This window comes from Bos mutus, chromosome 13 (assembly GCF_027580195.1).
Source record: "Bos mutus isolate GX-2022 chromosome 13, NWIPB_WYAK_1.1, whole genome shotgun sequence".
In the NCBI taxonomy this organism is placed as follows: Eukaryota; Metazoa; Chordata; class Mammalia; order Artiodactyla; family Bovidae; genus Bos; species Bos mutus.
This window is the reverse complement of record NC_091629.1, coordinates 49,867,901-49,894,085: the sequence shown is the minus strand read 5'-3', so window position 1 is coordinate 49,894,085 and position 26,185 is coordinate 49,867,901. Positions and strand designations below refer to the sequence as shown.

At 53.3% G+C, this 26,185-nt stretch overlaps 1 protein-coding gene and 1 non-coding gene across 4 annotated transcripts in view; both read right to left on the bottom strand.

The window, feature by feature from the left end:
* The window catches only part of DLGAP4 (DLG associated protein 4), a 90,014-nt gene extending 65,140 nt beyond the window's left edge, over positions 1–24,874 (bottom strand). Inside the window, exons 1-5 of one of the 3 annotated variants that reach the window (XM_070381673.1) lie at positions 23,816–24,874; positions 20,024–20,265; positions 17,448–17,562; positions 14,810–14,860; positions 11,714–11,954 (exon numbers count right to left, since the gene is read on the bottom strand). In XM_070381673.1, the coding sequence (XP_070237774.1) occupies positions 11,714–11,954; positions 14,810–14,860; positions 17,448–17,562; positions 20,024–20,265; positions 23,816–24,814 (1,648 nt within the window). In that variant the 5' untranslated portion in view covers positions 24,815–24,874. Of the gene's footprint in view, positions 1–755; positions 1,797–11,713; positions 11,955–14,809; positions 14,861–17,447; positions 17,563–20,023; positions 20,266–23,815 lie in introns of those variants that run through there. The other 2 variants (XM_005896019.3, XM_070381677.1) reach the window with 2 other exon arrangements.
* On the bottom strand, positions 7,070–7,142 carry TRNAG-CCC (transfer RNA glycine (anticodon CCC)). Its single transcript has one exon. It is a non-coding gene; the product is annotated as a tRNA-Gly (tRNA).
* Positions 24,875–26,185: the final 1,311 nt, after the last annotated feature.

The window sequence follows — 26,185 nt, the reverse complement described above, 5'->3', positions numbered from 1 at the left end:
CTAGGCTGGCAGTTCCCACAGTGTCTTTACAGATATTTCATTTGATCTTCATGACAACCCTGTGAGATTGACACAACTATTCCCTTTTTACAGATGGAGAAACTGAGGCTGGGAAAGGTTGAGGGTCTCATTCAAGGTCACAAGGTTTGAGGCTGGCAGACCCATGGCCCCAGAGGTCTTAGACCACCACGCCCAAACCTCAAGGGTGGTCAGGTGAAGAACAACTCCTTTCTCCCCTCACCCTGACCTACGGTCTCGGCAAGACCAAGGCAACATAAACCCTGGTTCACCTGCCCAGTCTGGTGGCTTACAAGTTCTGGCCCCAAACCTCACAGCCCGGCTGCCTAGGAGGCCGCACCCCCCTGCAAAATTTGATTACTCAAGTTGGCAAGAACGCAGCCCCCACCCCCAGTCGGGTCTAAATAAACGCCCAAGTGATATCACATCCTGCTGGCTCCAAAATAGCCCAGGCCTTCCCACAAGCGATTCCAAAATGCCAGGCCATGCATGGCCGAGCGGGCAGGGATGCCCAGCCCGTGGCACGGTCCACACACACACAAGCAACTAAAGCAGAAGCCTCAGAGCAGGAAGGGCCCCCACTCCCACCTCTGCCAGACAGCCCAGCCCCTCTCCCCTTGCCCTCTTGGTGGGGAGTCCCCAGCGCCAGCCCTCGCCCCAGCGCCAACCCCATGGAGCCTCGGCCGCGGCCAGCCTGCGGGCGGACTCCGGCCCGACCCGGACACCCCACCACTCACATTGCTTCAAGAGCTCCAGACACAAAGCCATGAGGGCCGGATGGGGGTCAGAGACCCAGAGACCGGCAAAGACAGAAAAGGGGAGAGGGAGAGACACAGGAGCGGAGAGAAGGGGAGACAGGGAGACGGGGCAGAGAAAGCGCGGTGGGGGGTGGGTGGGTGGGGGGCAAGAGACCCCGGCAGAGGAGAAGCCTCAAAAAGGGGTCTGCAGCGCAAGAGACATCGAGCGGTGACACCAGCAAGACAGATGTGAGGACAGGGAGAGACAGGGAGAGCAAAGCAGGGGACCCCGACCCAGGGGGCTGGGGGGCGCGGAGTCCTGACAGAGAACAACGACTGGGGCACAAACCAAGGAAAGGCAGGGAGGGGGTACGGAAGTCAGGGAGCTGGGGAGCTTCGGGGTTCCCAAGGAGAGACCCCAAGGGATCAGAGGTCCCAGCGTACAGGGGAGACACCAAAAGAGGCAAAAGCCTGCAGAAAGGAGGGCTAAGAGGAGGCAAGACCCCCGGGGTGTGGGGGACAGATGGGAGGATCCCCAAGGGATGTGCGGGGAGTATGAAAGGTGTTCTGAAAGAAAGCCCCCTCCCCACAAGATGAGAGGGCGCTCAGAGAGGGAGTCCCGAAGAACAGGGGCGCTCCGAGAGGGAGACTTTGAGGGATGAGAAGAGCGCTTTGAGGGGGACCCGAGATCGGGGAGCGAGGGAGGGGCTGGGAGGCAGCGCGAGGGCAGAGACAAAGAGACAGCGAGCCAGGGAGAGACAAAGCGGGCGGAGCGGGGAGATGGGCCCCAGGGTCGGTGGCTGGACAGAAGGACGGAAGCGCGAGCGGGAGGGAGGACGGACGGACGGACAGACTGGGAGGAGGGCGGGGGCAGGGCCGGGCGGGGGCGGCGCCCGTCTCCTCGCGGGGCCGCGGCTGCTCTGAGCGGCGCTGGGCGGGCCCCAGGCGTCCGGGCTGAGGCGGCGGCGGCGGCGACGACGTGGACCGGACAGACCGACGAAGTGACGGACGGGCTGGCGGCAGCTGCGGCCAGCGGCGGGCACTCACCCTCCTCCCTCACGCGGCCCGGCCCGAGGCTCCGGTTTTGTACGCCCGAGGGGCGGGGCCTCTGGGTTAAAGCCCCGCGCCGGCCCCGCCCCGCCCCGCCCCCCGCGTCAGACGCGCGCGCGCGTCGCTCGGGACTCCCGGGGCGGGCGGGGGCGCGCGCGGCCCTTTCGGCACGTGGCCCGTCGCGCGCGCCCGGCAGGGCGGGTGCGCAAGCGCGCGGGGCGCTCAGTCCAGCCCACGCCCAGGCCGCCCAACCCTGGGAGGGAGCGCGCGCCCACGTCAGCACGCGCGTGCCTGAGCACCCGGGACTCCGCCCCTCCAGCCGCCCCCACCAAACCGGTTCCAGCTGGAACGAGACGCATGCTCCCTGACGAGCGAGGGGCCGGGGAGTCTGTATCAGTTTATCGTGGCTACACCTGGATATTCCCCAGGGGAAGCAGAGGCTCCGCACAAGCGGGTCGTCTCACCTGTGTGTGGTCAAATTAGCCTTCCAATACTATGGACTCTACGTCCTAAGGGTTTCTAGTGTCCCCACCGCTCCCTCCTGGTTTTGCTGTGCTCATCTGGGGTCTTGCAGGTTGGGTTCTAATCCCTGCTCAGCCTCAGGAGGGCTCTGTGACCTTGGACAAGATGTTCATTCAACTTCCTGAACCTTAGTTTCCTCTTTAGTAAAATAAAACCATTACATCCAGGATACCTTGGAGGGCCAAGTGCAGTAGGAGCTGTGTAAATTCCTAAGTCACTCCCTTCACAACTCATGGAGCTTCCCCACTTCATTGAGTCCCCGCCTTGCCCCTGTGAGTCCCCCTACTCACAGTCCGGGCCCTTGCTCCGGGCCTCATCCCTCTAGGCTGCACCTACAGTAGGTCTACCATCTGCATATCCAGTTTCTGCTCCCCGACCTGCCTTGCTAAGTGACCTAGACAAGCCCCTGCCTTTCTCTGCACCTCTGTTTTCCAAATGTAAAATGGAGAAAAATTTACTGAAGATGATACAGTCTTTCCAATACCACTGTTGTGATTTTTGCATAAAGTTATAATGATAACAGCGGGCTGCCCTGGTGGCTTGGTGCTAAAGAATCTGCCTGCAACACAGGAGATGCGGGTTGGATCCCTGGGTTGGGAAGATCCCCTGGAGAAAGAAATGGCAACCTGCTCCAGGATTCTTGTCTGGGAAATCCCATGGACAGAGCAACCTGGCGGGCTACTACCATAGGGGCACAAAAGAGTCAGACATGGCTGAGTGACCAAACAGCAACAACAAAAATATTAAAAGCAACCGTTTGCTTTTAATATTGATGCCAGGCACTGCCCTAGGCACTTTGAAAAATACTAGCTTACTCTGCCCTTCTCACAGTCACTAGGCTACACCTATATCATTCACTTATTCTTTAGATTGATTACGTAGGAAAATTCAGGAAGCCCCAAAGCACAGCCTGCCTGTCTTGCTGTGTCCCAACCACACCCAGCCCTGTTTGGCCTCCATCAGCTACTGAGCCCTCCTGCCTCTGGGCATTTGTACCACTCTTCTCCCAGCCTGGAGTACCCACCACTACTTCCTCCCTCACTTCCTTCAAGAGTTTGCTCAAACATGTTTCTCAATGAGGTCTACCCTGGTACCCTATTTATGCTGCAATATCCCTCCCCTCTCCCTGCTGGCACTCCCAGTACTCCTTGCCCTACACTGCTTTCCAATAAGCCATGTACTTAGGGGACATCCCTGGTTGTCCAGGGGTTAAGAATCTGCCTTCCAACACAGGGGATATGGGTTCAATCCCTGGTTGGGAGCTAAGATCCTACATACCAGGGCAACTAAGCCCACGATGTGCCCTGCACCACAACCACAAAAAGACCATGCCACAATGAAGACTGCAACCTGACACAGCCAAAAGAAAGAAATATTTTTTTAAAACCCCATATACTTATTTGCGTTATTTATACCGACTGCTTTGTCTGGCCTCCAACCCACCCATCTGCACCCAACAAGAGCATACTCTCTATGAAGGCCAGGGTTTCCATTTTGTTCACTGAGGTGTTCCTGGTCCTACACCACCACTTGGCTCATGGTAGGGGATCAGTAAACATCTAGTCAATGAAAGGGATGCCCCATGGCAAGGCTCCTATCCTTCATCACCACTCTAGGGCCTCCACAGTTCAATGTAAGCACCTTAGTCTCTCCTCCTTTGGCCTGACCTCTCTACCCTTGAGGGAGTGAGGGATATTTTTGTCTCATTCAGAAACCTGGGGTTCCCAGCCTGCCCACCAGCCCAATCACTGTTTCCCTGAGAAGGTTCTACAGGTCTGCCTAAAAATGGGACTTAGGAGAGTGGCTCAGTTAACCAGGGACTTCCTGGTCCAAGGCTGGGAGGAAGGAAGGCCCAAGGAGGTCCAAGGAGGGAGGAAGGCCCCATTCTGCCCAGTGCCCTCTGTGGAGAGGGCCCTTGTTCAGGAGGCAGGAATTCTGGCTCCTCATCACTCACTCTAGGAAGGTCTCCTGGACACTTGCATTATTCTCTGACTATGTTCCCTGCCCAAGCTCCCTGGGCCTTGCCTGGGCCACTGCACAGCCTCCAATCCATCCTGCCCATGTTGCCAGATGATTCTTCTTTAAACTCCTGTGACCACACTGCAGCTCTTTACCAGAACCTTGGATGAGCACCCCTCAACACCCACAGAATAGTGGGGAACTCAAGTCAGGCTGACCCGGGGCAGGGGAAGAGCTCCTTGACCTACTAACTGGGTTACCCTGACTTGATACTCACCTCTTCTAGACTACAGTTTCTTTGTAAAATATCCGTCAATATGTATGTGTGCACACACGTGTGTGTGTGTGTGTGCGCATGATTAACTGGGCTAAATCAGGAATGTCAGATAAATGCAACTCTCCTGGCCAAAGCAGACATCACTAATCAATGGTGCCACGCTTCTCTGCTTAACTCACTCTCAGTCCTGAGCTCCAGGGATCAGGAATGACACGTGAGTTGAAGCCTATTTGCATCGCTGGACATGATGGTCTTTGAGGTTCCTCTCTGCCCTGACACTCTGGAGACTGGAGTGTCCAACCTGACAGGAGCCTGTAGTGTGATAATCAGAGACTGTGGAGGGTCAGGCCTGGGAGAGGGCTTGGGGGACGAGGCTGCCTGGAAGGTTGGCTGCTTACTGGAATTTTGTCAGCCTCCCTTCCTGTGTCTGTGCAGAAGAGAATGAATCAGAGAAGAAACTGGGGGAGTTCCGGGGGAGGGGAGAGGGAACAAAGAAAGGAGGACAGAGCATTCTGTGACTCAGATAGGCGGTGTTTGGTGGTCTCCAAATCCAAGCCTCAAAACATAGACGGAGAATCTGGGGCACAGGAAGGGGCCAGGACCCACCCAGAGTGACTTAGCAGAGCAGAAACTAGATCCAAAAGGATCCAGGATGTTTCCCAGGCCAGCAACCTATCCCAGCTCACCCTAGAGCCCCAAGCACCACCAGAGAGTGACCCCAGGTGTGTGGACCTCTGTGTGTACACACGTGTACCCACGTGCCCGTGCAGAGAACGCAGCTGGCTCAGGGCAGGGGCAGGTGGTGGGCATCACCCCGCAGCCCACCACCATCGCGGCTCCTGAGTGATGTCACAGCCTCTCTTGTGATTCAGAGGGAGTGCGAGAGAGACAGGCTGGGGAGGGAGAAAGGCCAGAAATGGAGAGGAAGACAGGAGAGAGGGTGGTGGGGAGAAATAGGGCTGAGGGAGACAGACAGAAGGCTAAGATGATGGTGGGGAGGGGAAGCTGGGAGAAAGGGATGGAGGGAGGGTGGGGGGGAGGAGAGGAAAGGAGGTGGGCAGAGTCAGAGATGGGAGGAGTGAGAGGGAGGGCGTTCTCTGTTCTTTTCTTTCTCAGAAGTGCAGAAAGAGGACGGAGGATGGGGCAGACTGAGGGGTACCCAGGGGCCTTCCCGGCAGGTCCTGTGGCTGGGGAGGGGCATGTGTAGGTACCTAAACATGTATCTGCTGCTTCCCCCACCATCCCAGTAGGGGCTGACCCCCGCCTGCCAGTCACCTGCCAGAGCTATTTCTGGAATGTGGAATCTGGGTCAGAAAGGGGGAGGGAAAGGGGGTGTCTGTGGAGGCAGCGCTGGCAGCTGGGAAGTTGGCCAGTTCCCAGCGGGTGGGTGGGCAGCTTCATGCCTTGCCCATGGCCACTGGGGAGGGGCCCGCCACTGCCAGGCTCTCACTGTCTCAATAATTGCCCCCCACATCTCCCACTCACCGGCTGATGGCCCGAGAGCATATGTGCCCACGTGACAGTGACAAAGGGCTTTCATGCCCCTTAGCAACTTGGGGGCTCAGAAGAGTCCTCGGTGGGCTCACTTCTTGGAGACATATGCTGAGGACAGGGGGTAGCCTTCTGAGCAGGAGACCCCTGCAGGGAGACAGTGGCTGCAGGAGGGGGTGCCTGTGCATATTAGGGTGTGTCTGTAATGAGGGAGGTGGTGGCCGGCAAGACTGCCATGTACGGTGGTACAGGTTGTACACAGATTAAGGATGCCACATATAGGAGAGGGTGCTATTCACAAAATAGACATAATTGAATTATACATTTATTATGACATGTTTGTGGCAGATGGCAGTACAGGATCTAAGCCTAATAAAAATTGTGTGACATGATAATTTTGCAACAGATGACAGTTAAGTGTCTTTCCTAACCCAGCACTAAGGTACCTAAGGGACCAATTGCAGCTCTGGGCAGAGGTCTGAAAATCTGGTGACTTTGCTTTTCCCTGCAAGACAGGTGAGTTTACCTGCTGAGCATGAGGGAGTCAGAGGTTAGCGTAGAGAGAAGCAAGAATGTAGTGGTCACTATGGAGACTTGGATGGAGGGCTGAGTGGGGAAACAGAGCGGCGGGGAGGGGGGAGATGTTTTTGGTGGCTCCAATCTGGTAGGGGCACAATTTCCTCACTGGTGTGGAGGTGGCATGAGCCTTGAAGAAGACATACACACATATGTGAGAGCATGTGCAACTGTATGTAGAGATTAGGTGTATGTGTGTGCATACATGTGAGAACACCAATGTGTATATGCTTTTATATGTTTTCATAGAGGTCTAAGGGTATAGAATCTTATATATGTCCACAAATAGGTATATATGTGTACATATGTCTGGGCAGGTATCAGATGTTGCTACCAATACTTTTTTTTTTTTTTTTTTTTAAAAGTAATTAATTAATTTGGCTGTGCCAGATATTAGTTGCAGAACACCAGATCTTTAGTTTTGGCAGGCGGGATCTAGTTCCCTGACCAGGGATTGAACCTAGGCCCTCTGCATAGGGAGTGCAGAGTCTTAGCCACTGGGCCACCAGGGAAGTCCTCCCATACTTTCCTGAGTATCTTGGTTTGGGCTTAAGTCCCCAAATTGAGAATAATTGAAGTCCTCCCCCCTCCCCCCAGCCATCCCCTACATTTAAAGCCAGAAGTGCTGGATCATTCATATGGGAGGTGCTGAACGAGCTGTGACTGAATTTTTGGCCTCAATCCTCAACCCTTCCCTGTGTTCATGCCCTTTGCTACATAACTGCAGTTTCTCCCACAAAAGGTCGAGTGTATTTCCCTGGACCTTGGCTTTGGGCTCACGTGACTTGCTTTGACCAACCAGATGTTCACAGGAGACTTGAAATGTGCTTGTACAGTGGGCTTAGCCCTCTTATACTTTTGCCACCGCCGTGGAAAGCACATGGCATGGCTTGGGCACTGATTCCAGGAATGCACTTTCGTCCCAGGAGGAGAAGGATATAGGATGTGCAGAGCAAAACTAGGTGACTGGAAAGCTCATGAATGAGAACAAATGTGTATTATTGGGTGCTGCTGAAATTAGATGTGCTTGCTTGTTCCATGGCATTATTGTTATAATAGTTGATAGATACAGAAATTGGTACCAAGAGTAGGGTGTATGAGCAATAAAAATGAAAATATGTAGAACTGTCTCTGGGACCAAGTGGTGCGCAGTGAGTTGTTACTGGAGGCTTGAAAAAAGGTGACCTTGCACTATGGAGAAACAAATACTTGGTAAAACTGTCCATCTATAGTAATTTGAAGAGAACCAATGGATTTGGGCAAGATGGTTTCCAGGTAAATGCTGAAAGCAAGAGCTGGTGCCTCTGGGCTGGATTTGAAAAGGACTTACAAGAAAGAGTGGAATTCATAACAGACATAGGGAGTGTTGAGTGTTTAGAGGGAATACAGAGAGCCCAGAACTTGGCTGAGTTGGAAAATAAATCAATCAACACTTCTCCAGCCAGTAAATCAGTCTCAAATTAATATGCAGCCTGGGGACAAAGACCAAACCAAGGTCATGACCAGTTAAGATATAACATATGGGCCAGATCCAATCAAGAGCACGGTTACAACATCTTTTATTAATACTTGAAAATAATAAGGTACCATTTAGTAGATGTTCTCAGCTGCTCAAAAGGGCTTCCAGAAAGTTTTAGAGCATGGCCCCATAGAAGCCTGATGTACCCAAAGTAGTCATAATTGAGTAGAGAGAGACTGTCATAACTTAAAAATTAATGGTGTAGTTTTTGCAACATGGAAGTTAAGTGGAATACAATACATAGAAAACCCATAAAGTGTTTGAGGGAGGTGTGTGGCCAAAACAATGATCGCTTAGGCTAAAGAGACTGAGACCATTCAAAGTGTAAAAAGACATCTGGGTCCCTAACTTCCTTCAGGCAGGAAGCAGGCAACAACAGTTCATCAACTGCCCAAAGACCTATATTCTCCAGTGCTTCCTTTAGACAAGGCCAAAAAAGGCTAATGGAAAAGGAAGGGCTTCCAGAGAGCTATAGAAAAACATGGCTTAGGGAATCAACCCCAGGGAGCAAGACCTTGGGCCTCATCAAGAGATATTCCCTCTCCCAGAGTATTTGCCCAACATTTGCCAAGAGGGACTTCACAATGGCCATGGATCAGTAAGTCTCTGAGCCTCCTCCCCTCCTTCTGAACAAGAATGTGACCTGCAAGTCATCCTGTCCCTATTTCACCAATGCATGCTGTGTGTGTGTGTGTGTGTGTGTGTGTGTGTGTGTGTGTGTGTGTGAGGAGGTGTTTGGGAGGTGGGAGGTAGATACTTTTTTTTCTTTTTTAGGTTTTAGGTTCCTCAATCAAGAGGAGCCAAATCCAGATTTGACACAGATCATGAGATCTTTTTTCTTCCTTAAAAATATATTTATTTATTACTGAAGAATAGTTGATTTTCAGTATTAATTTCAGGTGTACCATGACATCCTGATGTTATGGTTGAATGAGACTTTTCAGGATCTTTGGGATAAGGGTATTTTCTGTAAGAGTGACAGGACTAAATGTGGCCAAGAAAGTGGACCACAGTAGATTGAATTACTGACCCTGATTCTTCACCCCTTCCTCAATCCTCACACTTTACCATATAAATCAGTTTCTTACACAAAGGTGGGAGGGTATTTCTCCATCCCTTGTCCTTGAGCTTAGTCATATGACCCCCTTCAACCAATAAGATTTTTGTAGATATTATGCAAGCAAGGACCTTGAAATGTGCCTGTGTAGTTAGGCTTGCTGTCCTCCGCTTCTGCCAGCACCACAGGAAGAACATGGCCTGCCAAAGCCACTGATCCCAGGAGGACACTTTGGTCCCGGGAAGAGGGTGAGAAACATGTGGAGCACATTCCAGCTGACCACAGAGGTGCAAAAGAAATAAATGTTACTTTTTTATATACCTCATTTGTGGTTGTTATGCAGGAATGTTGTATCAATACTTGACCAATACAGGGTTCCAAACAGTTCTGAGTCATGTAGCCCATCACCCAACCTCAGCCCATTTATGAGTGAATGAGGTAGGGGGAGATTGGTGAATGAGGGTTTATTTGAACAAAATCATTGGAGGTGCTGTTTGATTCCCCACGCTCACCTTCTGCTTAGAGAACTTCCCTTACAGGACTTCCCTGGTGGTCCAGTGGGTAAGACTCTGTGCTTCCTCTGCAGGGGGCATGGGTTCGATCCCTGGTTGGAGAACTAAGATCCTGCAAGCCACATAGCGTGCCCCCACATCCACCCCCACCAAAAAAAAAAAAAAAAAAAAGAAAGAGAACTTCTCTTGGGCCTGGTAATGTGGAGAATCTGATCCTCCCACCCAAAGCTCTTAGAGGACTGGAATGGAGTACCTGGGAGAGTCGGGCAGAGAGATTCCCTGGATTTGGAAGCCAAGCAATGTGAACCCCAATGCCTGCTTGAGACTCCTAAAATGGAGAGGCTGGCAGGGTTAGCTAGAAGGAAGGGGGTAGCAGACCACCCTGTACTTTCAGAGTTTTGCAAGGCACAGGCCCCACTGTCATATAGGTTAAGTTGAGCTGAGGAGACAGTAGGGCTGGAGTTGTCGTCAGAGGAATCTGTCCAAGAAGCCTGCCTGGCAGGGGCAGGTCCCCTGGCAAAAAGAGGCTGAGTGGGGAGGAGAGGGACCACTGCATGGAGAAGCTGAGGGGGATAAGCAGCAGTGGCCTGGAGGGGGTCTGCCCAGGCCAGGAGAGAAGGCATCATGAGGGCCTTCAGGCCCTCTTTCTAAGAGAAAGACCGGCAAGTGGCATCTGTCCCACAGAAAAGTCCTGATGCTAGACAACCCCTGCGCTAGCGACCTTCCCCTCCCACTGGAGGAACCAGCAATGGCCACTGGTGAACAAGGAACCCAGGAGACACTGACCACCATGCCCAGCTCCCCACTGTGGGCTTTCCAGCCCAGTCAAGCCCTAGCTACCAGGTGCATGAGGTCTGAAGTGGATGAGCCTGGCATTTTGACATGAGGCCAGACTCTCAATATCTGAAAACGAGACTGTTCCTTAAGGTCTAAAAGGGATAGGAAAAGCTCAGGAACCTGCCCAGATATCACCCATGATTTGAAAGGCAATAGTGAAACACAGTGGTTTCTTGCTCTGTCCCCAGCCAAGTTCATTCCAGTCAATAAGCTGGCTTCTTGTGTATAGAATTCCTTGAGATTCAGGCTCATTTGATCATATTAAACACCAACTGAGCACTTGAAGCAAGTGTCTTCTCCTACAATAATCCAACCCCAAATGCCTTTGATTGTCAGGAGGCTCCAAGTCAAGACTGAGAACCAGTAATAACAACTACACTTGTCAGCTCCTACCACGTGCAAGGCCCTACCCACCTAAGCCTCCCCAGGCACAGACTTACTTCATCTGCTGGAGAGCTCTCTGGCGTCTGGTTTATGCTTCAATTTATAGATGGGGAAACTGAAGCTCGGGGAGGAAAAGTTGCTGCTAGAGTGAGATCAAAGTTCTGTCTACTAAGCTAGAAACTGTACTATGATTTTCCTTGGTCTTGATATCATGGCTTGCTCTGGGAGAGAGGGTCCCCCTTTTCTCTGATCATCCCTGGGTTATTGTCAGAGAACTCAGAACAGGTATCAGGAAGGACAGGTTGTCCCTGATTGTGAATATGAGAGACACCTGCAAACTCACCCCTTTGAAATGGCTCAGTGTAAATCCCATTCTCTTCCCTGCAGGGTCCCACTCTCCCCACAGGTTTGCCTACCTGAACTAATCCAAACCGGTAAGTAGGGCTTTGGTGAGCTCTGCCTGCCAGCAGGAGGCTGCTCTGAATCAGGGTTTTAGAGACCCAGGGGCCACCAAGTACCTCACAAGCTAGACCTCTTCACCCCACTCCCAGTGTTGACATCTCTCTCTGTGACCCCCTCCCCCACACCCCATTTGAGCTCCAGTTTACCAATTGGTGGGAAGTTCAGCCCCAAGGGCTCCTGCTTTGCCTAACCACCCCTCCACTCCTGGCTTGCCCACTATGGATTCCTATCCACCTGCAGTCCACCAGGCACGGTCCCAGGGGCCCCCTGGCAAAACAAACGAACAAGTCCCGCCCCCACCTCGGTACTCACTTGGAAGCGTGCGACTATTGCTGAGGCTGCCGGTGCTGGGCGGTGGGGAAAGGGACTGCAGGGAAACACTGTCCTCCTCCTGCGAGCAGCCCGCCTGGATGGCGCGCAAGTAGCTGTGGCTGCGGGAGCGGAAGTAGCTGGGCAGCGGCAAGTCTAGAGCCTCAGCCGCAGTCGACTCCGCTTCACTGCAGGCCGACTCGCAGGCCGCCTCGTACTGGTCGCTCAGATCTGCCTCCCGGACCTGTCCGGGCAAAAGCAGGCATCAGGGGCCATCTCCACCCATTCTGGAGGGATGGGGGTGCCTGGTGGTGGGCTCAGCTGCAGAGCTGGAGTCTGGTGCTGCAACTCAGCCCACCTTCCTGTTCCCATCTCACTCAGGGCATGTGATGGGCAGAGGGAGCCCTTAAGAAATAGGCAGCCCCTCTCACCTCTCTGGGCCTCAATTTTCCCATCTCTAAGATGGAGGAGAAACTGTTCAATATACTTTCTAGGATGTTAACTAGGTTATATCTTATGTGTTCAGACTGATTAACTAATAGATTTTGAGGTCACATCTGAAGTCAACCAGAAAGAAGGCTATACTCAATTAGTAATGTTTGCCCTGACGGTTGGAATGGGGAGGTGGCAGTAGATGTGCTAGACATTTACCATCTTATGGTCCAATTCCTTCATTTTTATAAGCAAAGAAACTGAAGGCAACTGAGGGGAAGATACTTGCCAGGTACACCCAGTGAGGAAGTAGCAGAATCAACACTCCAAATGTGTATTTAAGGAAGATTAATCTAGCCCTGTGACATAGAATGGATGTTGGATAGAGGGTGTGGAATGGAGGCAGAGGCCAGAGACGAAGCGATGCAATAGTCTGGTGGGAGAAAATAATACTGGAATGAGGGTCGTGGCAGTGAGGATGGATTAGTGATGTCTGCCATGGGCAATATGGAGAATGGTGGTATATGTGCTATTTGCCATCTCTCCTTTAGCTCAACCTCATCTGGATCGTTTCTAAGTGTCCCTCTAGAGAAAACCATTCAAGATCCTACAAATCTGCAGCTGGAGTTGTGAGCATAGAGGGGCCTCACCATACATATACCCTCCAAGAGTTCTGGAAGGGTCTGTCTGACCCATGTCTCAGGCCATCTTGGTACCTGGGGATCACAAAGTATGAGCTGAGGAGTGAGTTGGCCAAAGATGGACACTGGTTAGGGGTCTTGGGAGACACCTGGGCAAGAGGGCAGGGGGGCAAGAGGGCAGGGGGGCAAAAGTTTCCTCCACCACGTGGAGGAAAAGATGAGGCTGGGCCTGGGGCCAGCTCTGCCCTGGACCTGCTGTGTGACCTCAGGCCAGCCCTATCCTTTAGACCAGTGTTTCCGCCTCTAAATGGAGTGGAACGCCTGTGAACTTATCAGGTCCTGCACCAGGTAAATTGGCTAGTGGGATCATCACCCAATTTAGAGTATATGTTTGGAAAGGGCTAAATTTGCTCTGTTCGATATGGTAGCAATTAACCATGTGTGGCTATCTAGGGTCAAGTTAAATATAATTTTTAAGAATTTCAGTTCCCTAATTACACCAGCCACATTGCACTTGCTCATGCTACCTTTATTGGACAGCATGGATTATAGAACATTTCTAATTATCACCAGGTTCTATCAGACAGCACTGATAAATTAACATGTAGGCCATGTGACATATCCAGAATTCACCTGGAGGGGGTATTAAAGAGATAGGTGTTTATCCTCCAAAATTGCAACCTGAGGGAGGTATACTGAGAGACCCTTGTGATTGCCAAGGGCAATGAGGTCTTGCTTTGGGATTGCACAGTAATGGCCCAGCTCTGGAGCTAGATGGCCAGAGTTTCACTGCCAGGTCCATCATTTTCTCACAATATGAATGTGGGCGAGTCACTGAACTGCTCTGTGCCTCAGTTTCCCCATATATAAAATGGGGGCTAATTGGAGACCAGATTTCACAGAATGATGGCCAAGATTAAATGAGATCATTCATATCGCATGCTTTGAAGAGTGTTGGGGGGAAAGTAAATACCTGATAACCTGTATCTGTTATCACAGGAAGCTCTGTGGGGGTGATTGCAAGGATTTGTGAGTGTTGGTTAAGATGCTCCCAAGCTCTTGGGGGAGAGGCCAGCTGGTTAGTGCTGTTGGTATGTGTACCACTAAGGGTACACTGTGTGTAGGGAACCTCCCCTGGAGGTTTTATATGTGAAACATCACACCCTTATCATGAGGCTGTTGAAGGAAGGAAGAGATCACCTGGCCCACTGTGGGCTCCCCAAAGACCCTCTGCATCAGTGCGATCAAGAGGAACTCCGAAATGAAGATGGGAGGTGCATCAGGCATCCACGGCTGGAATCAGGAGATGTAGGGCCAGTCCTAATTCTACTCTGTAGGGCATGTGGCCTTGGGGATGGGGCATGGGGGGAGGAAAGGGCCACTTCTGGGGGTAAGATGTGTGTGCATCCTACCCCCGGGCACCCTTAGGACAGGCAGACAGTGCCAGTACCAGCATCATCTTCACCAACTTTGGTAAACTTGAAAAGTCTCTGCATTCATTCCAGAACCCTAACATCCTTAAAAATCTTGATGGAATTCAAGAAAAGAGATAAGTCAGAGGATCTGGGGCCTGGAACATGGAGACCAATGTCCCCAGCTCCTGATCTGTCCAAATAGAACAGTCTTGCCTGGCCTTTCCCAGGCTTTGGGGAAAAAGACAAGGAGGGAGCTAGAATCTCTCAGGATATGCCTTCCCTTATCCTAGGGTTACTCTTTTTTAAAAAGTAGAGTTGATTACAATGCTGTCCTAATGTCGTGGGGCTATTCTTGCCTCATCCATAGAACCTAACTCATTCTTTTCCATTTTTGAGAAGAGGAAACTGAGGCACAGAGAAGTGAAGTGACAGGGCCAGGGAGTGAAAGGTCCAGGTGCCAATATGAGCCCCAATTCCATCCTCCTTGGAGGAGGTTTTCCTGGCGCTAGCTCTGCTTGCAGCTATCTGGGTTAGGGGCCAGGACACTGAGGTGCCTAGGCCCAGCCCTGGACTCTGGGATGGGGCGGTGAGAGAATGGCAAACATACTGACCTGCTGTTCGTGGCCAAACAACTGGGGGATCAGGGAGGCCTGTCCAAAAATCTGCAGGAAAGAGATGGGGAGGGTTATGGGGAGACCGAGGCTGGGGGCTGGGGAGGGGTCTTCAGGCTCGGCTACAAGAGAACTTGGGGCTGGTCTAACCTCCTCTCCAGACTGGCTGGGGCCCACTTACTAGGAGGTTTTGGTTTCCTCCAGGGATAGGAGGCTCACTCCTTCTGAGACTGGGTTTATACATGTTTCTCCTGGGTTGGCTTCTGGGACCATGGATGTCCTCTCTGCTGCCTGTCAGCTGGGCAGGTAGCCTCCCAGGATCTATAGATTAGCGGAAGAACCTGGAGGCTTCTCTTCCCTGGTCAGGGCTTACCCAGTCCAGTGCCTGGTGGGAGGGGAGCTTCTCCTGGCAGGAGTTGAGGCTCAGAGATACAGACAGAATTGGACATCTCTGACTTTGAGGCCACATATGTGGCTCAGGTCACTCAAGCTTCACAGGGTGAGGGTTTGGGGGTTCAGAGCACTCTAGGCCAGAAGAGAACTGGGGCTAGGCAGGGGGTAGTGGGAGAGACTGGTGGTGTCCCCAGCCTGGCTGATTCCATATACCTTTTTGTGTGGCCAAAGGACAAAATAGTGTTTCCAGTGCCAAGGCCAGGTGGGGGATGGAGAGGGTGCATGTGAGACAGACAGACAGACCCAGAGAGAAACATGGAGATGAGACGTACTGGAGAGAATCAGAGAAAAATGTGAATGAGAGGAGAGAAAAGCAGAGGGACACAGACAAGACAGCTGAGGGATGAGAGAACAGACAGGATGGGAGAGACAGGGAAGGGCACTGTCCATCCAGCACACACCTCATGCCCCGCGCCACCTGCTTGGGGACAAGACAGCAAGGGCCCCGTCTGCAGGGAGCTCCCAGTCTTAAGGGTGAGACAGACACCAAATAAATAAGCAAACAAATATAATTCCTGATAGTGCGAAGTGCTGTTGAGACAATGAAGCAAGGTAAGGGAACAGGGCCCCAGGCACCCCTGAGGTGGGAAGTGATACGGCAGGCCTCTCTGAGGTGACATTTGAGCCAAGACCTGGATCACACAGAGGAACCAGCTGTGCAAAGATCTGAGAGAAGAGTGCTCCCAGGGAGGAACAAGCACGGGGAGGCTGGGGCAGGAATGAGGGATGTAAGCAGCAAAAGGAGGCCAGTGTGGCAGGAGCAGGGCCGGTGACAGAATATGTCAGAGATTACCTCTGAGAGGGAGGCCAGGCCTCGCGGGTCTGGCTTTCCTGGGGGTAGGCAGGAGCTATGGGATGGTGCGGAGCAGGTGACGTGATCTGACTTCTGCCTTTTGCTAGCTCCCTCTGGCCACCGTGAATAGGTTGGAGGTGACAGGCACAGAGGCCAGCACAACTGTTCAGGTGAGACTTGGTGGGACCTGGAGGATGGGAGGGGCAGAGGGTCCCCTGGCTGGGGTGGGGGGGCTCTACCTCACCCCCCATCTGAGGTCAGTCTCCTTGGAGTCTGGGAATGACAGTCCTGAGGGTGGGGGCTGGGGAGAGCTTGGCCAGGCTAGGAATAATGGTGTGGTGGGGATCTGAGGTCCAAAAGTTCTAAGCAGTCCATTAGCCCGGGCAGTGGGGCTGCACGCAGTGAGACCTGGGGCCTGTTCCTGCCTAGAGAGGCAGCTGGGTCTGCACCTGACTGTCCCTGCTGCCTCACTGTGCTACCGTTGGCAGGTGTCTGCCCTCTCTGGGCCTCGTCCCCCCATTCACACTGTGGAGGGAGCCCTCGAGCCTTGCCTGGCTATCCCTTTGCAAATGGTAAAGTACTGTGCACAACACAGTAGGGACTGAGGTCCAGGTTTGGGCCTGACAGTCCATCTCTGCCCAGTTTCGCCTCCTCCTCCCTGTGTGATCCTACCTATCTGGGCCTCAGTTTCCTCATCTGTGAAATGGGGATATGGATATGGACCCTCTGGGGTGGTGGTGAGGGATCCAGGAGCTGATGGTTGAGAGAATTAACAGCACAGCGTGCTTACCACTATTACTGGCAGAACTGGCCGGGTCCTGGAAGCCCAGCTATCCACCAAGCAGATGGGACATGGGGGTCCAGAGTGGAGAAGCAACTTGCCGGAAGTCATACAGCAGGATGGCAGCACGAACCATCAAGGTAGCTACCCTGTGCTGAGCACACTGTGTTTATTATCTCACTGATGCCTCACAACCCTTTCAAATAGGAAAGATTACCTTCTGGTGATAAGTCAGGCAACTGAGGCTCCGGGAAGGGGGGCGGGGGATTTGACCTGGGTTTACACTGTCAGTGACAAGACTGGGACTCAAAGCCAGGTCTCCAGTTCCACGTCCTCGGTACTTCTGGGTGGACAGCAGTAGTGCAACCCCTCCCTCTGTGGCCACAGCTCAGGCCATCAGTGTCGGGCCCTGGGGTTGCTCTCCAGGCACTGGACGGTCAGTGAGGAAGAGGCATGCACAGACAGCTTCAGGAACCAAGACTAAACAGAAGCACAGGGCAGACATGCTGGGACTACTCAGCGGAGGCTGGACCTGGATGTTGGTCCTTCCCCTGGGTGGGAGTCGGGGCTCTCTCCAGCCCACTGGCCTTCTGCCTGCCCACCGCCCTCACCTGGCTGATGCAGCTGGAGTCATTGAGGCTGTCACTGACAGGGTTGTATTCCTCCTCCCAGCTCGGACACTTGGAGGGCAGCAGCATGTCCACGGAATCCAGGCGGTCCAGACTCCTGGGGAGGATGGGGAGGAGATGGGGCTCAGTCTCCTCTTTGTTTAGCCTGGGAAACTGAGGCCCAGAGGTGGGAAAACTGGCCAAGGTTATCCAGTGGTAGAGGGGAAAATGGAAGTCACTGCCAGCCTGGGTAGTATGAGGGGTGATGAGCAAGGGGAGAGCTCCTAGCTTTTGGATGCCTTGTGAGTCTCGTAGGTGCAGGCGGCTTTCATTGGTCATGTCCGCTGTAGTCACGAGGTGGCAGCACAAGCTCGCTTTTGACTGTTTCAAACCAGAGGCACTCCACACCAGCTCAATTCTACAGCGCCTTCCTCTGCAGGCCTGGGGCAATTCCAGAGGCTGGACAGAGGAGACTGTCAAGGCCCACAAGCCTTGACCTCCAGCCAAGATTGCCCAAAGGTCATCAGTTTTGACAGAACGTCCAGGTAGCCTCCTCCAGGCTCCTGAAGACTCACCACTTTTCCCCCACAGTTTTGGTGCTTCAGTCTTTCTCACAACTACCTGACCACGAGTCTCCTCTGCACCACTGCTCTCAAAGTAAGATCCAAGCTGCCAACAGCTCAGCCCTTGATATAGACAAACTTAGACTGGAACCCAGGCTCCTCCCAGGGTGATCTTGGGTAAGCTGTCACCCCGTAAGTCTCAGTTTCCTCACCTCTAAGTGGGGGTGTCACCATGCCTGTCTGCTGGGGCTGTGGGGCGGTTTCAGAGATGCAAAGGGCACTGGGGCAGGCAGAGAGCCCAGAGAGCAGCAAGTGCTAACAGATGGCCCCCATTACTGTTACTACAGGCATACTCCTTTTATTGCAGTTCCCCTTACTGTGCTCTGCAGAATTTTTTTTTTTACAAATTGAAGGTTTGTGGCAACCCTGAGTTGTCAGGTGATGCTTAGCATTTTTCAGCAATAAAGCATTTTAAAATTAAGGTATGTACCTTTTAAAAGACATAATGCTATGGCACACCTAATAGACTAGAATGTAAACATAGCTTTTACATGCATTGGGAAACAAAAAAATTCATGTGACTCACTTTATTGGGATATTCTCTGTATTACCGTGGTTTGAAGTATGCCTGTACTACTATTATCAATTTGCTCACATTCAAGGCCTGTACCCTGGTCCTGCCCACCTCTCCCACCTCCATGCCCACAGATCATTCAAGAATTGTAGGAGGTCAGGACTAGAAGGGATCTTAGAGATCATCCAGCTCAGCCCCCTTTCCTTAAAGCTAGGGAAAAAGGCTCAGAGAGGGTGAGACCTAGAAACAGCCCATGGTGTCCTGAATTCCCACCTGGAGGCCATTCCCTGCCTTCTGTCCTCGCCAAGGAGACTCCCTGCTCCTGTCACCTGCTCTGCTCTCTTCCCATGGCTGCAGTCCTCCCAGCCTACCTTCTCAGTGAAGCCTTGGCTATTGCCCCCAGGAACTGAAGAACTAGGACTAACCTCGTTTCCTTTAACCCTTCCAAGTCTTTTGTCTGCTTCTGACTTGTTTCTCTTCCTCAGTGGGTTCTGAATCGCCTACAACTTTCATCTGTGTTCTACTCATTCTTTTCTGTTCTAATCCCCACTGTGACTTCTGCATGTGAAAGCTCACTTCTCTAACATGTTAATTGTTGCTTTCTGTGTGAGTGCATTTCATTTTTCACACTTTCACTAACTCTTTCAAGCCTTAAAACAATAGGTTTGGGCCCCATTCCAGGAATTCCAGGCGAGGTAATGGGCAGGGGAAGGCTGTGTATCACTCCCTTTGACATCTGGATTCCCCCTCATCCTCCAAAGGGCAGGGCTCTTCTAGCCAGAAGAGGGTCCCCTGGAGAAGTTCCTGGGGCTGTGGGAGGGGAAACCACCTTGGGGGTGTGGCTCCTCTGGGCAGGGTTTACCTGGGCCAGTCTCTAGAGAGACTCCCCTTATGCTTTATCAGAGCATAAGGCTCACCTGTGGCCAGGACTTAACTGGGGGGTAGGGGGGTAGTGGGGTAGCTCACCAAATGGCGGGGCTGTCCGGAGTCAATTCATCAAAGAGAAGGGGCCAACCTAAGGAGGAGGATCTCAGGAGGGGGGCTAAACTGAAGGAGGGTTCACCTAGGGTACCTGAGTCTGAAGCTGGAGGGCAGGATTCATCTGCGGAGCTGCTTCATTCATTCAGCCGGCGGCCGAAGAGGAGGAAGGCGAGGTTCTCAGGGGTTGGGCATACCTGTGAGGGGCTCACCTGGAAGGCGAGGCTTGGAGCGGGGGTTGCAAGCAGCTAAAGAGGCTTTCCCAGAGGCTAGCTCGCAAGTGGGTGGGGCCCGGTGGAGGCGGGGACAGCCGGGGGGCGTGGCTCACGCGGGGCGTGGCTTACTTTAAGGGCGTGGTCCTTTTAGGGAGCCGAACTCCGAGTGGCCAGGGCTTCTGGTGCGGGGCTCCCGGGGGCGGAGCTGGCCTGTGGGCGCGACTCTAGAGGCCCGGGCTGTGCGCTCACCTGCGGGGATTGCTCTGCTCTCCCAGCGACTGCTGAGTGGCCCTCAGGTAGCTCTGGCGCCGCGCCGCCGTCTTGGGGGAGGGCTTGGGGCTGCCGCCGGACTCGTCACTGTCCTCGTCGCCCATGGCTTTGATGTAGCTGCCGCTGCGCATTCGCCGGCACGGGATGGGGCCCTCGGCCGTGGCGTCCGCCTCGCGCGGGGACAACAGCGAGGTGGTCCACTCGCCGCCGCCGCCGGGCACCTGGGGATGGACCGCTTTCAGCGAAGGTGGCTCGGGGGTTGCGGGTGGGCAGCGCACACCCCCAGAGCGCCACCGGCCACCCAGGATGGGACTCATCACCTGGGGAAAGAGCTGCGGGATAGAATCCCCATCCCTAAGACTGTAAAGCTCCCTCGCTCTCCCATCTTGGAGAATTCGGCCTTACCGTCGAAGGATATCCTGGGAAGTTTCACTATGTGACCTTCCCTGACCTTAGATTTCTCCATGGATCCCAGGCTGGGTGCCCCAGCAAAACCGCCCAGACAGAATGTTCACAATGGCTTCCACCCCAGCTACAGTGTAAGCACCGTTACCTTCCTGTCACTTCCCCACCAACTCAGTGGATGGCTCATGATCTCACTGCACAGATGAGAGCCGCAGGCCTGAAAGAGGTCCCCAGACCTTAGGATGGTGAGGGAGGACAAGTCAGAGGGCCCCAGCCAGAGGACCTCACCTGAAGGATGGGGGTGAGGTCTCTGGGGTCAACCAACATTCCTCACCCCATAGATGGGTGAATTGAGGTACCAAGAGCAGAGGGGCTTTCCCGGGTTGGGCAGCCATGTGGTGAGCTGGAAAAAGGGCTCAGTGTTCCCATCTGAACCCCAGGGACCCCATCAGTGGAAGGGAGCTGTGATAGGGCAAGCGAGGTTGCAGCTGTGAGGGGAGCCCTGACCGCAGTGATTACAATGGCAAACCAACTGAGGGGACCTCTCCTGCCCTCTGAGGCCAGGATCCGCCAGCCGCTCCAGGAAGCACACAGTCTACGCCCTCCTTCACCTGATACCCACCGATGTATCCACGACAGTGGATGGTCACCATGTGATGGAGTATGGCCGTACCTCAGCCCAGCACAGGGTGAACACACCGTGCCATGTACACTCATCTCAGACAGCAGGCATAACCCCCACTCCCGCCTCCCCAAGGACACACCCCAGCCACTTCGAGGTGTGCCCCTCCCTCAGTGAGTACATGATGTGAACACAGAGCTTACACGCCTTCTCACGTGCACACTAGCCACCAGTGTGCCTCGGACCCACCTCAACTTGTCCCCGCCTCACCGTGTCCCTGCCTCAACACATGCAGAGCTCACACTCTTGCTGGGTCTATATGTCACTGTGGACACCCAGGCACACGTTTCTCAGTGCACACAGCACACCGATTCTTGCCCACACCCACAAATGCACACACTGCCCAAATCACCATGCCTGCAGAGTCCACATTCTTCTTGGTCCCTGCATTGCTGGTGGTTGATTCCTGGCTGAGGGAAGGTCCCTGCCTGGGATTCCCAGCCCAGGTCCCCCCCTGCAGACTTCTCATTAACTCCTTCTCCCCGCTGACTGTTCTGTACATTCCACCCCAAACCATTGGCTAGTCCGTCCTCTCTTCCTCACCTGTCCCTTGGGAGGTGGCTTTATATACCCCCTGCTCAACACCTGTTGCTTCCCCAGCTCTTACCCACCTACTTCCTGTGGAGCAAACAGTTGGCATTACCCCAGCGCCCGCAGGGTCACTTTTTCATGGTGTTTCTGAAGCATTTTCACATGATCAGACTAAATCACATTATCTGAGAGGGAGCTAGGTTGCACACCACCCTCTCCTATATTTCTAAACTAAGGAAGGTAGATTGAGAGCCACAAAAGCCTTAAATATATAAAATACTGCCTAGATTTCATTTCCCCCCTTTGGAAAAACAAAAAGAATCTTTCCCCTCCGTAGTCTCACTGTCTTTGGAATTTTATATAGAATGACAAGAATGCAGGGATCTGTCAGACTTTGATGTTCATCTAGTTCAAAATGCATCTAATGTGGTCCCAAGGGCTGGCCAGGCCTGTGCTGACCTGCCCTCTGGGATGAGGCACGAGCTACCTACTGAAGCAGCCCCTCCCATCTAGTGAACAGAAATCTACTTCCTGTCATTTTCACCCACAGCTTGGGCTGTGGCGCTGGGAGCTACCCAGTTCACAGCCACTCACCCTGCCCTTGAGAGGCCAGTGCGTGTGTAGCAGCAGAGATGTCTCTGAACCTTCTGCCACTTTCCAGCAGTGGGATCTTGGTGCATAATAAGTGCCTCAATAAACTCTAGTGTCTGAAAGAAAAAAGCTAGTCCTCCAAAAGGACTTAGGGCCTCTGGGCTCCTGCAGCTCCCTGCTCATCTTCATCACATTCTGCTCTCACTGACAGGACTGTCTGTTCATGTGTCTTTTTCTCCAGTGTGCATGCTCAGTTGCTCAGTCATGTCTGACTCTTGTGACCCTATGGACTGTAGCCCATCAGGCTCCTCTGTCCATGGGTTGCTATTTCCTCCTTCAAGGGATCCTCCTGACCCAGAGATCGAACCCACATCTCCTGCATTTCCTGCACTGGCAGGCGAATTCTTTACCACTGAGCCACCTGGGAAGCCCCTTTTTTCCTCCTAGCATCCTAATAATCGGGAATACTGCTGCTACTGCTAAGTCACTTCAGTCGTGTCTGACTCTGTGCGACCCCATAGACGGCAGCCCACCAGGCTTCCCCGTCCCTGGGATTCTCCAGGCAAGAACACTGGAGTAGGTTGCCATTCCCTTCTCCAATGCATGAAAGTGAAAAGTGAAAGTGAAGTCGCTTAGTCGTGTCCGACTCTAGCGACCCCATGGACTGCAGCCTACCAGGCTCCTCCGTCCATGGGATTTTCTAGGCAAAAGTACTGGAGTGGGGTGCCATTGCCTTCTCCGTAATCAGGAATAGGTCTTATTTATTTTTTGATCTCTTCACTTAAGTGCTCATCTGCTCATCTACCCCTCTCTCCTCTCATGTTTCTTGACCACTTCCTCTATGACAGACTCTGTCTTGGGCCTTGGGGACACAGGATGGCACTAGATATGGTCCCTGTCCTCAAGGAGCACCCAGTCTGGTGGCAGTACCAGGTAGGAGGTTGGCACCAGAATGCCATGCAATTGGTTCTAGGAGGGGATAGATGACTCAGCTTTCAGATTTTTTCTTCTCAAGAGCAGGGATATATGGGCTTCCCTGGTGGTCTCCTGGTTAGGAGTCCACCTGCCAACGCAGGGGACGAAGGTTTCATCCCTGGTGCAGAAGATCCCACATGCCATGGAGCAACTAAAGCCTGGATGCCACAACTACTGAAGCCCGTGCGCCTAGAGCCCATGATCTGCAACAAGGGAAACCATCGCAATGAGAAGCCCATGCACCACAATGAAGAGTAGCCCCTGCTCGCGGCAACTAGAGTGGGAACCCAGCACAGCCAAAAATAAAAATAAATAAATCTTTTTTTTTTTTTTAAGGGGGGGCAGGGATATGTTTTAGTCCCTACTCAGGGCTGGTCTCAGAAGGGTCTTAATCAATGGCTCTTGAGCACATGACCAATGGAAAGAATCTTCTTATTAGCAAGATACCACCAGCCACCCACTTCCTAGGGAGTAAACAGAGGCCTGAGTGAAACAACTTTCCAAGTCAACCTGTGGTACAGCTGGGTCTCAAATTGGTGCCTTCCCCACAACCCTTCACCCCACCCCTGACCTTGGCAGGGACCCACCTGCAGGTAATGGTAGGCGAGACCCTGGTGGCAGGATTTGGACTTTAGCAGGCTCTTATCCAAGGTGGCCGAGGTCTTCTGGCAGACCTCGTGGGCGTGGCTGAGGGTCAGAGTGGACCAGGAGCCCCGCTTGACATAGTTGGTGTCGGTGCCCACCCCAAGGCTGGGGCAGGTGGCCGGGGGTGCGGGCGGGGGTGGCGGGGCGGTCAGCTCAGTGGTGGTGTTCTTGGCGGCTTTGAGCATGTGCCCGCTGATGGTGTTGTAGGCGTGCATGAAATAGCGGGGCTGGCTGCGCTCCGCCTGGCGGCCGAGTGTCATCAGTCCCGAGGCTGGGCCGCTGCTGCGGAAGGCGCCACCTTCACCATCCAAGTTGTCATCCGAGCTCCACCAGCCGGAGATGTTGGAGCGGCTGCGCCGCTTGGGCTCCCCGGCCTTGGCCCGCTCCTTGCTCTTGGCCCTCCGGCCCTTGCCGTCCTCCAGGACGCCTTTCTTGCCGCCATTGCCACCGACCTTGCCTGCCGTGCCCTCCAGGGAGGGCGCCTTGGTGAAGAAGAGCCGCTGGACAGAATGGACCAGGTGGCGGATGCGGCCAGGACTCTCGCCCCGGGCCTTGGCCTCCCCGCGGGGGAACTGGAGCGTGCTAAAGCCATCACGATGGATGGGCAGCTGCTTCTCAAACTGGTCCAGCAGGTTGGCAGGCAGCCGGTTGATCTTGGTGGCCTGGGCGTGGCTGGGGAAGGGACTCTCCTCTGGCACCTCAAAGTGGGAGTTGTAGTGGATTCGGGGGAAGGTGCTGCTCGGCGGTGGCAGCTGGTTGTTGAGTGGGAAGAGCCCGTCCCCTGGCAGGGCATTCTGCCCGGGGAAGCGGGCCTCGCGGGCAAAGGCCTCTGTGGGCGATAGCAGGTAGGGGTTGCGGTCAGGGCCGGCAAACAGGGGCTCGTGTGGTGGGTCCAGGCTGTCAGAGAGGTGGCGGGGGCGGCTGTCACCGAGGCCTTTCATGATCCCGGCCCTCAGGGCAGGGGCCGTCGCCCTAGCGGGGCGCCCGGGTTGCCTCTCCCGGGCAGCAGCTGACCTGGGGAGAGAAGACAGATAGGCATCAGCTGGATTTGGAGGAGAAGGCTAGCCCAGACGCCCCACAGATCTCAAGGTTGGGAAGATTTCTGAAGACTCCTGGCCTGCCCTTAGCATTGTGCGTTGAGATCAAGAGTAAAATGGACAATGAAAACCCAGCACAGCCAAAAAAAAATTTTATATATATTCTTCATTGACAAGCTTATTCTAAAATTTATATGGAAACACAAGGAATTTTTTAAAGTTCATTCATATCATTTTTTTAATTCCAAATACAAATGATAGCATTAAAAATACAAGAGTAAAATGGAGACCCACTCACCATGTATGTAAATAAAAGTGACAGCTCAGGCTAGCAAACTGTTAAAATACGTTCTACTTTCCTACCTTGATGAATATATTTTCACAATAAACTGGAAACCCAGGTTCAAACTCAGACTTCTTGTGTGTTAGTCACTCATTCGTGTCCAACTCTTTGTGACCCCATGGACTGTAGCCCATCAGGCTCCTCTGTTCATGGAATTCTCCAGGCAAGAATACTGGAGTGGGTAGCCATTCCCTTCTCCATGGGATCTTCCCTACCCAGGGATCAAACCCAGGTCTCCTGCATTGCAGGCATTCTTTAGCACTGAGCCACCAGGGTCTCCTCCAGATTCCATGGCGGCATAACTGTTCCTCACCGCAAGGAGCCCCATACATGCAAGCTCACTCCACATGCCCCTCAAACAGCCACCCCTCATCCCTAGGGCTGGTCCCACTGGCAGTGTAGACCACCATGGGAAGATCCCTGCTGGCCCTGGAAGCAGGCCTGCCATCCTTGGACCTGGCTATTTTCATGACCAACGGTGCCTCAAGCCTTCCTCAGCCTGAGACTTGCTCAGAGTCCACCAGGTGGAATTCTCCCCATTCTTTGCCAGAACCTCTCCTTGCCTCTAGAAGCCTGAGGGACCCCACTTCTGAAGTCCAGAGCATTTTAATGATGGTCGCTGTGACTGAACAGCACTCCCGGAAGCATCTCTGCTTCTACCAGGTGACTTGTCAGAGCCTTTATCCCCAGCCTGGAGAGGAATTCTGCTGATGTGCGTCTTTATCTTCATTACAGCAGCTACATGAGGTGGAGGACCATTGTCTCCATTTTACAGATGGGGAAACTGAGGCTGGGAGAAGCAATTCTAGCCAAAGTGAAGTAAGTAACTCAGACTTCAGCCACCCCATCAGTGTCCCAGAAAATCAAGTATCCTCCTCCACTCCAGCCAGCAGCAGCTCCCTCTGGGCACAAAACCACCCCCAGATCCCTCT